The 16,094-nt window shown below is 45.3% G+C and overlaps 1 protein-coding gene across 1 annotated transcript in view; it reads left to right on the top strand.

The window, feature by feature from the left end:
• The window catches only part of cacng4b (calcium channel, voltage-dependent, gamma subunit 4b), an 11,890-nt gene extending 1,575 nt beyond the window's left edge, over positions 1–10,315 (top strand). The window contains exons 2-4 of the mRNA XM_061090408.1: positions 8,283–8,366; positions 9,300–9,440; positions 9,789–10,315. Coding sequence (XP_060946391.1) covers positions 8,283–8,366; positions 9,300–9,440; positions 9,789–10,315 — 752 coding nt within the window. The remainder of the gene's footprint in view (positions 1–8,282; positions 8,367–9,299; positions 9,441–9,788) is intronic.
• The last annotated feature ends 5,779 nt before the right edge of the window (positions 10,316–16,094 follow it).

The following is a 16,094-nucleotide window of genomic DNA, read 5'->3' as shown; positions in this document are numbered from 1 at the left end:
CACCTGAACCACTTTGTCCCTTCCTACCAGAACAGCTGAATGTGTTGCAACAAAACGGCAAAATAAAAACTGTGCGTTACCTTTGGTAAAAATCTGTTTTTGTGTAGGTCCAGGTGTCTGTCATTCTGTGAATTGTTGAGTCACAATGTTCCAGATTTAAGAGACTTGCTGTCGTCTGTGATTAAACTGTTTCTGCCGGCTCATCCTGTTCCCGAACACGGACACTTAAGACACATGCGTATAACAACCTGATGTGTTATGACACTTTCAACTTCTTGAGAGTCATGCTCGGCTGCATGTGAACTCCGAGACCCCGAGAGAAACGACAATACATTGCAATCACCGGGCAACTGTATATGTCAACCGTGATTTCCCATCAGAAATAACGTGGAGGAGTAACTCATGAAAGTGGATTAAGGACAGCAGGGACTGAATCCATGTTGATGAGGCCGGGGACAAAGGACCGGCTCCGTGCAATGAGGCGTCTTTTTTGAAATCATAATTTAGCACAAACAAAGGCAGCGGCTTATCATATCATTCTCTCCTGTGTTAATAGTTTCACTTCTGTGCGTCTGCTAAAAAGCTGCAAGCGGCTGGACGGTGGCTCTGTTGTCATGGAGACTCATAAGTATAGAGGAGAAGACAAGAAAGGAAGACCCCAGCCCACCCCACCCCACCCTACACACACACACACACACACACACACACACACACACACACACACACACATCCCTCTGTGCATAATGACAAAAACACTGGCATCTTGGCGGGGGGGGGGTCGGCTCTGTGTGAATCACAGCTACTGGGGGAAACATCAGCACATTTGGCCGAACAGATTGCAGCGACTTTCTCTTTTTCTCGGCGACAACACATTGTGGTAACACTGTCCTGCACCCCCGCCCCCCCCCCCCCCTTCCTCTCTGTCTTTCACACCACCACATAATGAATGTGTTCTAGTGTTTTTCTCGTCACCCCTGCTGCGACGTGTGCGTTTCCTCTTCCTCAGCAGGCGTGCGTGACATTTAAGTTCCCGGCAGGATTGAATGGAGTGACTTTACCGTGAGGTCAGCGCCGCCGTCACTCATGCAGTTCTTTTTCATCTCTCTGGATTTTTTTGTTTTTCCTCGGTTTGTTTTTACCCACATGGATCGGCGAGGCCAGGGTGGCGCCTCTTCAGTGCAACTCATTTGCATGGGAGTCGGCTGCTCGCCAGAGGCTGTTGCTTCTGTGCGGCTCGAGGATAGAAATTCTAGTTCTTACAGTGAAAACTAACCTTATGAATTGATTGAATATTTATTTAAGCCTCGGAAGACACATTGAGGGATAAGACCCTCATTTTCAATGGTGCCGAGGGTACAATAAAAAAGTTGATACATTAAAAGTTAATACATTGAATAAATAGGAATGAAATAAATATGCATATATATATATACACAGTAATACAAGGTATAAAACAATTCGTCAATAAAATACTATGGCAAAGTCAACTAGCAGTTACAGTCATTGCAGGAGAAGTCAGCTGTACATTATGAATAATCCAATTAGCAGGTACATGTTTACAGTAAACATCCAGATGGAGGTGGGCTGGCGTGGGCCTTGCTCCACAAGTCTGTAATTAAATTGCTACAGTTGAGAAGCAAAGCCGGGGCAGCAATTAACCAGCAGGTCACCGACTTCCACCTACTTGATGTGCACCCTCTGTTTATTCATCCCTTATATAACTTAAACCACTCCATCCTCATCATTTTTTCACCTGCCCCATCAAAGCTTCCTCTTCTGCTATTCTGCTCTTTCCATGAACCCTCTGTCATAGCACAAACACTCAGTTCCTTTCAGTTATTGGTGCATTTCATTTCACCTCCTCTCCTCAAAGGTCTGTGTAGTAGCATGCAATTCAATAGGACACTTGAATAAATACACTTAATGACTTGCGTAATGAGAGTAAGAGATCGATGTCGCTCACATGTGTGCACACTAAGCATGAAGCTAACTGAGCAAGCTTTGGACAGGTAGCAGACCAGCTGTTTCTTCCTGTTCACAGTCTTTGTGTCTAGCTAAGCTAATGGCAACTGGTGCTAGTGTCGTATATTCGTAAGAGTAGATCAATTTGGTATGTGTTCAAAACATAATGACAGGCCTACGTTTATGATACCTGCCTTCTGGACTCTCAGACATTCTCAGAGAGTCCTCCAGATGTTTATCTTAGAAGTTCTCTACCTTTTTGAAATGATCTTTGACTCTGGGAGTGACCTCTGACTAGCTAATGGATGGGAGTAGAAGGAATGTTCTTGACCAATGTGTCTTCATGTTCGGACACAAAAACATGTCCCTCTTTAGCCAGAAATCCCATGGGGGACGGCATTTACCTGAAGTCATGGGCGGAACCAATCTCTCTATATATACTGTGTGTCCGACCCCTGGAAGTCAGATTTCACTATTTGGCCTGGGTGATTTCTCCGAGTTCTAGAGCTCGTCTTGACCTGTACTACTTTGTGTAATAAACATCATTATACTTGTAAGTACTGGGTCCGCGTTTCTTTCCTTCATCATCAACTTCTACAACCACATCAACCTCTCGGCCGACCAGAATATACTTCACTAGCTTGATATTCAACACACACAAAAGAGTGGTACGAACTTAATATATTTTACAAAATGTCATGCTCTTCACATCTATCAACTTCAAATTCAACAAGATCCACTTCGCAACACTTGCCATTGTTCTGAAGTAAACGGAGATGCCAGAAAAGGTGTAAATACGGAAGACACTCAAAAGCAGCATAGAAACTCTACCGCCAGTCGTGTTACAGAAGTGTAATTACAGCACGACTCTCATTCACCGACGCGCAACAATGAATGCTCGGCGCACTGCGTAGGCTACGTGCGTACACACAACGTAGCTTTGACGCAGAAGCATGAATTGGGTTGGAGGCTGTGGGTAGACTGGCTTGTATATGAACACATTGTGGGTGCTTCACGTATCCTGTGCCCCTTCGTGTACAATCTCTGAAATGTACGCTACACATCGGCAAAATGCAATACACACTTGAATACTATGGGCAGTGCAGGGGCCGTGTGTGTTAGGTTCATCAGCAACAAAACTCAGGGATATTAAGGGTCTATTTCAGGGCCTCACATCCCAGCTGCAGGCGCCGCAATTGCTTTTCGGCCATTAGCTCAGAGGGAATCACAAGCTGCCCTCACCCAGGTTTTCCATTCCCAGCATGCAAATCTGTGGTGTGCCCTCTAGTGGTCATTTGCAATACAGGGCAAGTAGGTGAACAGTGCTCGATGCGTCTTGTCTTCCCAAACGCGTGGATAAACATTTTCTACTCATCACGATTAATGGCTTAATCAATATATTGAGTCTATTCTAGCTCCACAGTTGCTTTTCGTGATGGTCACCTGGTTTATCACATGATGGAAAGGGGGAAATATAGGAATTGCGGTTTAACAAGAATAACAATATATATTATAATTTAGTAGGCCTCTATAAATGTTAAGATAATACTAGCTTTTAGTCAAAAGTTAGTAACCATGCATAACAACGTTCACAACAGAGAAGTTACACGTGCCGATAGATGTTACATTTTCTCCCTAAAATCTGGCAACACGTGCAGAGCTGTGTTTGACGAAATTGCCGCCTGTTGAAAATTTAATTAGCCAAGCGTCGGTCACATCAACACTGAATCACTGATATCTGCAGCAAATTGCTTCTCTTTTTTCCCTCTTCGCTTGGACTGAAAAAAGAAGGTTTGTTGTGATTGCACAACAGCACTTTTATATTCTGTTCTGGCGTCCCCTGTTTCCAAAGTAATAAATGTCTGTGTTGTGTTGCCCGTGCGAGCCGGGCGTGCATGTCTGCGTTTGATATCAGGTCGCAGAAGCGGCCGCTCTATCTGTTTACAGCTTTATAAAACCTAATCATCCCACCGTCACGGAGCGTTCTCCCTCGTCAGCGGTCGCACTTTCCGTCGCGGATCTGAAAGCAAGGGAGGATATTAACGGGGGGGGGGGGGGTGGGGGGGTTGGGAGGAAGCAGAACAATGTGCCACTACTCCTAATTGCTTAAGATGTGTTAGGTGTTGCTTTGCCGAGCGTGTATCGCCCACCTGGAGGCGACGCAGTTCAAGTGAAATGCAATATTAAAAATCACTTTTGATTGGTTTATTCATCAATCTGTTTCCAGAGCTCTCGGCCGAGTGAGAACGATCGGAGTGGAGAGGCCTGTGCCACACGGAGCTCGTTGTCATGATGCACTGTACTCCTCCCGGAAACACCAGAGTGAGCAGTTGTTGGATTCAGTGAGACAATGCTATTGGTGTATTCCCCTGAGGCGGCTCCTCCTTATTGGCTGGGCTAATTCAAAATAATGACGACGTGCATCATCCTGTTCTCTGTGGCGGCGCCGGCGTGACAGCTGCTCCCGATACGACGAGCGTGTGTGTCCGTGTTGTGTTTGCGGCCGTGTACTGTTAAGTGGGGACAGCTCTGTGAAGGGAAAGGGGGGGGGTTTGCCGGGGGAAGTGCCGTCTCTTATTGGGTGGGTACCGGACTACAATGAAGATGTCAAAAGCGTCCTCGGAGAATGTTTATGTAAATGAGCTTATTAAAGACTAACAGCGGTTGCCATGGTGAAGAGGAGGTGATGCTCAGCGTGGGGCTCGGCAGCTCCACTCAGGCCCAGGGAACTCATTACTCCCCATGTAATGTGTTGACTGTGTGGGGTTAACTCACGGTTTGTCACAACATGATCACCATGACACAATCTCCCCCAAATCTGAACAGGAAACACTTTTTTATCATCTTCGTCCATCATCCACACGTTCAAAACATGTGCAACAAGCTCCAGCCTCGACTTTAATATTCGTTACTTTGCCCAACTGACCATCCAACCTTTATTGCACTGTCCGCGTTTTGCCCATTTAACGCTTTATCTTTCCTAATCTCTCCCTCGCTGCTTCCCTGCTCTCATCCTCCGGCTGGGTCTCTCTCGAATGTGACCACTCTCCCCATCATTCCTCCGCTCTCTGGTGTTTCATTTCCTCACACCTCCATCCCTTGTTTAATCTCCACTTCCTCCCTCAACCTCCTCCTCCTTCCCTCGCAGCTTGTCAGTATTCAGACTTTATTTGATTTCATGAAGAGTCCATCTGACCCTGCACACACACACACACACAAGCTAAACATAGACATTGAGCTGATAACTGTCACTCATAAATCACAAGCCTCCAGGCCGGGGCTTATGATCAGATTCCAAATCAGTTGCAATATTGTCTTCTGTTTCTTCCAATCTATATCACACACATACAGACACACACACACACACACATACACACACAGACACACACACACACACACACACACACACACACACACACACACACGAGACGAGGCAGAGGACTGGCTGCTGTCTAGACTCATACCGTGTGCACAGGTCAAAACTAATCTTTGTGTTTCTGGGTGAAATAAACAGACAGCTACCGACACACACACAAACACACACACACAAAAACACACACACACACACACACACACACACCTACACCTACAAAATGTGCTTCTAAAATCAGTTACAAGCAAGCGTGTGGTGTTTACACAGCAATTAGCAGGATAGCAAAGGTGTCTGTTTTTCTGTTATCTTCATTCATCATGTTTTATCTAACCTTGTGAGCCGGATGTGTGTTTGTGTGTGCGTGTGTGTGTGTGTGTGTGTGTGTGCGTGTGTGTGTGTGTGTGTGCGTGTGTGTGTGTGTGTGTTTGTGTGTGTGTCTGTGTATGTGTGCATGTGTCAGTGTGTGTTTTACCAGGCACACAGTGTCACGTCATTGCCTGAAATAGCTCACAGCCCTTTTTTTTGACTAGACACAGAAACTTGTCCTCCATTTCCACCGAGTGATGTGATGCTAATTAATTTGATGTCCCGTATTAAGCGGCAGACCTAGTTAATGGCAGCGAGCGTGCCCTTAGAAGCTCTGGAACAATGACAATGATGCAACAGACAATGATGGCAGTGCCGCTCACCCAAGGGCACCTGGGAAATGGAGTCGACAGGTGTCTTTCTCTCGTTGTCTCGGCTGTCAGCTAATGGGATGGTTGACATTTACACGATTGGTCGCTCAGCTCTAATCTGCTGCCTTTTACCCCATTAGGGATGAAAGGGGTTCTGTGTGTTTTTGAGGTGGGATAAATAGAGGCAGAAACTTGGACTATGGGCAGAAAAGGTCTCTGGTTCCTCTCTGGTTCGACTCCACGGAGAAACAACAAAAAGACAAACCTGGATTGATCTGTCCAAAAATCCAAGAGGATTCTCCCTACCCTGCCTATTGCCCCTGAGCAAGGCACCTTACTCCCCCAACATCTGCTCCCCGGGCGCCGTACATGGCTGCCCACTGCTCTGTGTGTCCTGCACCAGATGGGTTAAAAGCAGAGGTTAAATTTCCCTCCTTGCATGAGTGTGCTTGTGCATGTCTGTGCATGTGTTTGGGACAAATAAATGTATCTTAATAAAAGTCGTTGGTGCTTTGAGAGATACAGGCCAAGTTAAAAATGAGGTTTAACCAGCCGACCGTTCACTAAACTCAGTCATCATCACACCTCGATGAACCTGAGCTGCAGGTCTGTGGACGGCAGGAAGGAGTTATGTGCTTGTGCAAGAACCAAACGCTTGACAGGCGGAGCAACGGTAACTAAGGCTGGTGGGGTTAGTGGATGGCCAATTGCTTTCGAGGACTCCGAGATACACACGAACAGACACACACACACACACACACACACACACACACACACACACACAGAAAGAAAAAAGCTGATATGTTTATGTAAAACTATGCAAATGAAGCCACAGCCCAGCCCACCTTTAATACCGTGGGTGTTGTTTGCAGAATGATGAAGTGTTGAGGGGGATCAGAACCCAAATGGTGAACGAATAGCCAAAGAGCTCCCAGCATTCCCAGCGCTGCACTGAGTGCATCCATTAAACCCACCAACCCCAACCCCTTCCTCCAGAGACAAGGTGTTGTTTGCAGCCCTGCTCGATTACTGCTACAGGCTTTTTACCTCTCTCACTCTCACCCTCCTGTTCTCGCTCACCTGGGCATTAAAAGCTTCTATTGCTCAAATAGGCTTCTTGTTCCCCCGCCCCCCCCAGCACTCAGCCGTTTACCTGAGCGTGATTTGGACACGCGCCACGACCGCAGTGCAAATCTTAATCACACAACCGCCTAGGAAGCGTATGAACGGACCCCCCCCCTCACGTTGATGGTCCCTGTTCGAATGTGTGTGTGTGCACTGAGCTGTGATCCTCAGTTTCAAATCAAAGGTCAAAGTCTCACCAGCGGTTTGAAGTGAAAACCACAGAGAGTAACGAGTTAGTCCCAGAGAAGATGTAGCTTGTGTGTGCTACATGCAAATCTCCAGCTCAGTCTATCCAACACAATCCAAGAGGATTTAATTAATGACTAAAACAAAATGGAAAATGGTTTTATAATGAAATCTTTATTAGAGTGGACGATCCACAAGTTATTTTCCCAGTGTTGAGCAATGAATAACACTTGCCTGCTTCGTAGTGTTACTCATTGCTAACAGTAGACCAACCAAGCACTGCCCAGTTAAATGAATAAGGCCGTGTTTTCCTTCTATATCCCGCTGCTCCTGTTTCCTCGCCTCAGCACGTTAACAGTAACAAGTTGGTCTGAGGGGCGACCTCCCGCTCCATCCTCCTTTATCTGAGAGAAGACAAACAGCAGGGTCTTACTCCAGTGGACACAGTGTTATGTTAACAGGTCACCGGCCAGGGGGAGCAACTGTGGCTCCAACTCGGCCACGCACATCCTTCCAGCCAAGTGCAACCAAACAGAGACTGAGAAATGAACAGAAAGAGTGTAACCCTCTCCCCAAGCATCGGATAAATCCAGTTTAATTTCAGTTTGTTTGAAAAGACAATTGGTTGTGTTGTATTTAGTTGTGAGTATTTGATTGTTTTGTATTTAGTTGGGTTGTGAGTATTTGATTGTGATGTATTCGATTGTGCTGTGAGTATTTGGTCGTGTTAAGTATTTGGTTGTGTTGAGAGTATTTGCAGTGCATTTTCTATTTGCTGTGCTTGTGTTGGGGAAAAGGATGTTTTCTCCATTTGCGTGTTTTCTTAAGTTGCAGTGTGTTGAGTTCTCAGGTCCACGTACTCATCCCCCAGTTCTTATGCGACTGCTACATCACCTCGATGTGTACAGTCTTTTGTCTTTCATGTGGAGACTCAGTCTTTCTGTCTTTTTGTTCTGCAGGTATCAACCAAGGCAGCTGTTACAGAATCAACCATTTCCCTGACGACAACGACTACGACACAGACAGCTCTGAATACCTGCTGCGTAAGTGCATGCCCGTCTCTTTAGCTTTACAGGGTGAAGGGTACACACGTCTTATCACCCAGCAGTTAGAGCAGCCTCCGATCAAGTGATGCCTGTTTATACAGAGGTCGACGCGAACCAGAACTTTCTATCATATTTTGAGCTGTGCCCACTGCAAGGAGGATTTAATCTCATTTGTCTTGAAGACTCTTTTTGCAGCAGCAGCATTAAAATTCAAGGTAAAAACTGTTAGAAACAGATCATTTGTGATTAGTCGTTAGATTAAAATGGAGATGTTAAATCAGCAGACGACCTCTGTTTGAAGCACAGTCAACTCAGTATCTGCCTAATATGCAGAAAGTAACAAAGAAGACTTATCAGACTTTAGACAGAGTCCAACCTCAGTGCATTAGGAAGACTGAATAAAAGGAGGGCTGAATAAAGGACCTCACAGCTGAATACGCTCATCCATCTTTGGAAAGTTGTAGAATGGCAGAGTGATTCATTTCTGGGGAGGTGAGAGTCAGTGAGAGCTCTTGTTACATCCCACAGCTGATTAGCCAAGCTTTGTCACAACAAGGCCCCAAAGTATAAATCATAATGGAGTTCTCCAAAATGGATGGAGAGGAGGCGGAACTGGAGAGATGAGGCCTCAGCAGGGTAATGAAAATTCAAATGATTTTAACAGAGTCTCCTTTTTCTTTTACAACCTGTGTTACTGAAAGACTTCCCAAAAATCCCACAGCCCTAATTGGTTGTGATTAATCTTTCTATCGATCTATCTTGACATCTGTAAAACGCCTTATAACCGAATCTAATGATTGATGGATTGATTCATTCATTTGTGTTCGTGTTTCACTAACCAGCCTCTCCATTCTCCAATCAAATATGGGTCAATGAACAGTGTTTGAAGCATTCGCCGTGGCTTACTTAACGATCCCTTTGTGTCTGCAGGTATAGTGCGTGCCTCCAGTGTGTTCCCCATCCTCAGCACCGGCCTGCTGATGCTGGGGGGGCTGTGTGTCGCCCTGGGGAGGGTCTACAACAAGACAAACAACTTTCTCCTCAGCGCAGGGATTCTCTTCGTGGCTGCAGGTGAGCCGGAGGGTTTTCGTGCACGGCCAGCGGTGGGCGATCGCGTTCGGGGGGGGCCGGGGGTTCGATAATGAACAAGGGCGGCTTGATGTAGCAGAGGTGCAATCATGAAGACTGGAGGGTCAGGATCTCCAATCAACACACACCTCTCGCACAAGCGATGAGGATGTCATTAAGTGCGAGTCCCGTAATCATTGGAAGCTGAAAGTGGTCGTTAGAGGCTCTGATTGTCACTGATAAAGTCATAAATGATTGTTTATACTGTTTTTTCCTCCTTACGACCTTTCTCTGAATTTCCTTTGCTCATTTCTTGTCTTTCTGTTTCGTTTTTTTTTTTTTTAAATCCAGGTCTAAGCAACATAATCGGAATCATCGTCTACATCTCCAGCAACGCAGGAGATCCCAGTGACAAACGGGATGATGACAAGAAGTACACCTACTCCTACGGTTGGTCCTTCTACTTCGGCGCCCTCTCCTTCATCGTGGCCGAAGCCGTGGCCGTCCTCGCCATCAACATCTACATCGAGAGAAACAAGGAGGTCCGCTGGAAGGCGCGGCGCGAGTTCATCCGCTCGCTCTCGGCGTCCTCCCCTTACTCCAGGATTCCGAGCTTCCGTTACCGCCGGCGGACGTCGCGCGCCAGCTCTCACTCCACGGAGGGATCGCGGGAGAATTCTCCAGTGGCCGGGCTGAAGGGGAGGCCGTCCTCCAGCGGCGCCATGGACGAGCTCTCCATGTACGCCCTGGCCAGGGACAGCGTGACGGACAACACGTACAGCCCTGAACATGACGCTGCTGCCGAGTTCCTGCAGGTCCATAACTGTTTTACCAATGATTTAAAAGACGGGGTGAATCGCAGGACCACACCCGTGTGATGGAGCATTTTGCCGGGCTCGACGGCGACCAGGAAATGATGAAACAGTCTCAGGGTGGACCTGCTGGAGCCTGGGCGCCTGTGATAGCCTGCCATGTTCGAGGCCCAGTTCTCAGAGACTGGTTCCACAGGCCAGTCAGCTGGAGGGAGGATGAGCCGTTTGAGAGAACTTGATTATTAACCTGCTTTTAGGGACCATCAAAGCAGGGTAGAGCTGCCTTTGTCTGCGCCAATGCAAATTTTGTGTTATCTTGAAACTATGTCTAAAATACTTAGTTGAACAGTGTGTGGATCACAGCCCTTGATTGTGTAATAGTTTGTGTAATGGTCTCTCCCCATTGTGGGCAAACATGAGAAAGTTAGGCATTGATCTGTGCAAATCAGCGGTTCTCTACCTGTAAGTTATTTAACAAGGTGCTACATGGAATCTCCTCTGCAACTTGAAAGTGTTCTATTTATTTGTGTGTGTATGTATGTGTGTAGTTCAAAGTGTGGACCTCTCTCCAAAGCTATATTGTGTCCTCATTACCAGTTTGGTCCTGCCTTACACCCACAGGTATGAAAGAGGCACCCGGTTCTCTGTCTTTACTGTCTTTTAGGATCATATATGGCCTTTTAAACAAATTATAAATATTTTTAAAGCATCATTTTCCCCGCATTCACTGTCTTAACAAAATGTTTTGGCTTGCTGAGATGTAGCATATTGAATGTTTTGTATTTTAGCACATAGTACAAGTCAACCCATCCAGTCCTCCTATCATAAGCCGTTTTCAGATATGACCTCCGGAGGAAGTCCGGAGAATTGGGTGCGGACTTTCTCCGGAGGTTCCCTTTCACACATGTAGAAACGCAGCAGGAGAAACAGAAACGTCTGTAGCGTCCAGGTGAGGGCTGATGCAGCAGGCAATTCTGTGAAGATCACATGTTTTTGTTTACAGCACATTGACATCTCAAGAAACTGTCTTGACATCTTCGTCAGTGTCTTCTACCTGTATTTTCTCCTGGAGATATTTGTTTTCTCTTTATTTATTTCTGCGTCTGTCGCGTGTCAGAAACATCATCGACCCACTGACTCCCTTGCTGTGAATCTCCTGCTGTGTTCTTACTTCGGCTACTGCAGACTTTCTACAAGGGGACTGGCCAGAGAAGGTCCGCAGAACATCCAGAGGCTCTCACTCGGACATTTGCATTCACACCCACAGCCGCTCCCGACAATGTCTGGAGGATCTCCGGGGTTCAGTGTCTGAAAGCAGCCATACTGAAGGATTTATCTCCCCTGCTGCCTCCTCCTTATCCTATTCTTCTCTGACATTTGTCGGTGGAACACCTCCTCTTATTTTATTCACCCTCATATCAGTCTGCCATCCTTCTATCACAACCTCTCGATGGATGTGACATTGTGTATGTGGCTGTCACAAGAGGGGAAAAAGGGGGGGTGGTCCCCAGAGCTGTGGAAACGGCACAGGTCAGGACTTCCTCTTGCTGTGAGTGGATCCCGGGCAACCATGGTGTTAAATGGATAAGGATCAGGGTCGGGCGGAGAACGCATGTCTGTCTATCACACTGCCCGTTGAGTCCATCCGGCTGCCCCCCCCTCCCATGTCAAACCCAGACAGAGGCAGAGGGAGCTGTCTGCAACCACGCTCCCTGAAGGATTCTGCTCTAATGACAAGACATGCGTGTCTACTCTCGTCCCTGCACGTCCATCTCGGCTCTTTCCTTTAGTTCTCTCAGGAAATACTGTGGTGTTGTGGCAGGTTGAAGGCTGTTGAAGTCCTCTCCTGCGTCGGTGGCAGTGCTGATGGGAAATGGACGAAGACAAACCTGGTGAAAATTACTTGAGGACCAAAAAAAAAGAGAGAAAACGCCATTCTTGTATGTAGAAATTGCTGTGAGTGAGTGTTTGCTTCATCTTGTTCCCAGAACCAGCTGGGGAGGGGTGTTCTTTTTTCTGAGGGCTATTCAGTTGGTTCTGGTTTGGCAAGCGAGCTCACTCAACCGCACAATAGTATCTGATTGTATTTAGTGTGTTGGATATTCCATTGGAGATACCACCTCATGTACTACACCGGGCTCGTGTAAGAGTCAGCCGGCAGTGCCATCCATTCTGAGTGTAGACCCGACACTCTTATACTACAGTGTGAGGGAAAATATCAAAATGTGTTTGTTTGTAATGTAAAGCTGTAAAGTTATATATAAAAAGTACAATAAAAAACTTTAAAAAAACAAGTTGATTGTGCAAAAACATGAACGGAAGCTTCAAAACATTATTTCAATGAACTTCTTCATAATAATGTTTTAATGAGACCTTGGAGATACATCAATTTAAACATCTTATATTCAGGTTTAACAAGCTAATATCAGTCAAGAATAAATTTAACACTATTGAATATTGTTTTTTGTGTGTGTGTACTTTACTGTATGTCTTCATAATGATTCATGTCCTACTCTTGTTGTGAAATAAGCACATGGTTAATTTTTATCTAGAAATAAACACAAATACACATTTGAGCAAACACACACAGAGTGGAAGGATTTAATTGGATGAGATGCATAATAAAAAAAATCACAGCGAGAGAAAGACTGTGAGGTGCCTTTTTTTTAATAATATTCTGTATGTCCTTAAAATATGAATTTACTTAATAGATTTTTTCGATAATTACAATAATTGCTAAGAAGCATTTAACACAAACCACAACATAAACACAGCTGAAGCAGGTGTGTATTTTACGGTTTGTCACATAGACTGAATATAAAGATGTACGACGTGACTTCTCAACCAAAAGTGAATCCAAAGCGTCTTGATCGCCCCCTGGTGGCCCCCTCCATGTTAGCAGATGGGACAAGGACAAATCTAAAATGTCACAGTACACGTCAAATGCATTTTTCTCAAAGAAGGTTTTTGTTATTTTAGCTCTGTCTTATCACACTGATGTTTGTTGAAGTGTTTTCTAGTAAGTTTGGTTTTAGTGTGAGTTATTTGACGCAATTAAGCTGGAGGAAGTGGAGACGTGTCGTCCATCTTTATGTTCAGTCTATGGTGAGTCATAAACAAAAGCAGAGAACAAAATGAGAGAGATGATGGTGGTTTTTGAGATATTTCATTCTGAAAAAAATGTGGTGGAACAATCAATGAACGGATTCCTCGGGCAGTGCTGGATTAATTAATATAATAATCCTCCATTTATATAAAATACAAATGACAAAATCTGCATTCATCTCAGTGGGGCTTGTTTCCCATTGAAGACAGTTCTTCAGATTTCTGCGGCTGACCTTCTCTGAATTCCTCCTCATTTCCTCTGCACTAGACGGAATCCCTGTCGCCTCAGAATGAGCTATGAGCTCCTTCAGCGCCAGAGTCTCTGCTTTGTTTTCCTCAGAAACTAAATCATAATAAGTCAGCGTCATGCTAATGGCCGAGCGCTTAGTTCTGAATGTTAAAAAGACGTCACTCTGGCTCTGAGAGATGCTACCCTGGAAATGGAACCATTTTTTAAAATCCGTTTTGTATCTCAACAGTTGGCCGACTGATTCAATTCGTGGCCACCGAGAACCTGAGAGGTGGTGGGCAGAGGAACTGGGCCGGAGGTTAATGTATTTTTTACTTCTCAAGGCAGAATGAAAGCTTTAAACCATCAGTGTAACAACTTTGTTTCCTCTGCTTTTCATGTGTTTCCTATATATGCAGCTGTGAATGGAAAAGCAGACTATCACCAGTGTGGCAGGTTTCTGATGAGTTTCCTGCTTCTTCTTATCTGGTAATTCATGTAGAACCATCAATCAGGGATACAGCCGGGTGCGATGTGGCCCATATAAGATTGATGAATAAAACTAAATTTCCCTGTCTGATGTGTGTAATTGTGCTGGTGAGATTTCACTGGAGGAATCAGAGCTCTTTATCTAGCTGGGGAAATTATCTTTTGATTGTAATATCTGATGTTGCAGTACAAGAGCTACATCAGCCCCTTGTAATCGCCACCTAATTTAATTTTTCTTCAATCTGCTCTCATTAACTCGCAAATTGGCAGTCCAACATCACCGAACCTCTGCATGTAGATCCAGGGCCACTGGTTTTGCCGCAGCCGAGCGAGGGAGGCTGGCGTCACAGAGGCGAAGGTGCACACTAACTGATCCCGTTGTTTGAGAGAAGAATATTAACGTGACCCTCATAGAAATGGCCTCAGGGCATGGGTAATCTAATTTAGCTGGAGTGATGTTGCCTGTCATTAGCAGATGAACACAGGCGGGTCTCTCTGAAGGCTTTGCAATCTATTCGGCTACGGGTAAAATTAGCCGCCAATTAAGGTTGTTTTTCATCCTGGAATAAAAATCCTAAAAGAGAAGCTGGCAGCTGTAATTGAAGTTAATCGCTGCTGCGTTTCCGCGTGTCAATCCTGATTTCAGCCAAAGTGCTTCAGTATGTTTCTGTCGTCGCACACGGTTGAAAGTTTGCCAGTGATATTTCTGGTGATGTTGACGCCTTTAACCTTAATGGAAGAAAGAAACCCACATTCCCCTAGGCTCAGAAAGCTGGAAATTGAACAGTGATCATTTATTGCCTCACAAGCAATTATTATTTTGCAGTGGATGGAATTAGGAACATAACAAAAATAGAGCTCTTTCAATAAAATAAAATAATAAAATAATAAAATAAAGTTCAAAGAAAAGTGTTGTTTCTTCTATATTAGAAGATGGGGTTTCAACCCTGTGTTTGTTCTACTACCCGGGTAGGTTTTATGGTGAACGTTCTTATCTTATAGGAAAGTTATCTTCAAAGGAAAGTGAGTAGATTTGGAGTCTTTGGAGTTCGGAGTGGATCCCGATCTCCGGCCACTGAACCACCAAAGGTTCAGAATATTGATCAATCCCTGATCTAGCAAAAAAAACAATCTACACGCATGGTGCAGAAAATAGACTTCTACTCTTACTCTGATTCTCTGCATATACATATTCAAATGCAGTACATTGTTCCAATCATTGTAAATGGCGATGTACACATTTACAGTACAAGTACTTTAACATCCATGGTATCCATGTGGGTTACATTGATAACTAGTCCTTCTTGCCAGGTGCTGTCATCCGCTTCCTGTGTTTCACCTCGCGGTTCGGCCGACATGCAGCGACCCCTCCACGTGAGACACGCTGGTATATCGGCTCGTTTCTGTCTGTTGCTTGGAGACTTAGCAGCTGCGAGGTGCTCCGTCGCTTTACAGTCTCCAGGGAACCGTGTGACAAATGAAGCAGGTCAGAGGGGTCACCCAGCAAGACAGGCTGTATTATTACACACTTAGGAGACAAGCGGTCGCTCTCACAGCCTCGGAGAGGGATTCGTCCTCTGGGAGAAAAAAGCAGTTTTTCTGCAAATGCATCCAGGTGGAACGTGATAATGAACACAACCGTCTCTCGTCTCCTCTCGACCCCTGCTGTGGGGTTTCTAGTTTTTTTTTATAAGTTAGTGAGAGAGATGATTTATCTTTGATGATCAATTTCCTGGCTCAGTTAACTCCTGATGGGGTTAACTGAAGAAGCACATTGGTTCCCTCGCATTACGACATGTTTTTACCCAGCAATTACTTTTCCACACGTGAAGTATATTCTGGTCAGCCGAGATGTTGATCTTTGTTGTAGAAGTTGTGAAGGAAAGGAATGCGGCCCCAGTACTTACAAGTATAATAATGTTTATTACACAGAAGTGTCACAGGTCAGGACGAGCTCTAGAACTCGGAGAAATCACCGAGGCCAAATAGTGAGATCTGACCGGCCGTGGTCTCACACACATT

The sequence above is a fragment of the Limanda limanda genome, chromosome 17, assembly GCF_963576545.1.
Source record: "Limanda limanda chromosome 17, fLimLim1.1, whole genome shotgun sequence".
In the NCBI taxonomy this organism is placed as follows: Eukaryota; Metazoa; Chordata; class Actinopteri; order Pleuronectiformes; family Pleuronectidae; genus Limanda; species Limanda limanda.
The sequence above is the reverse complement of the archived record's forward strand: the minus strand, read 5'-3'. Positions and strand labels throughout refer to the sequence as shown.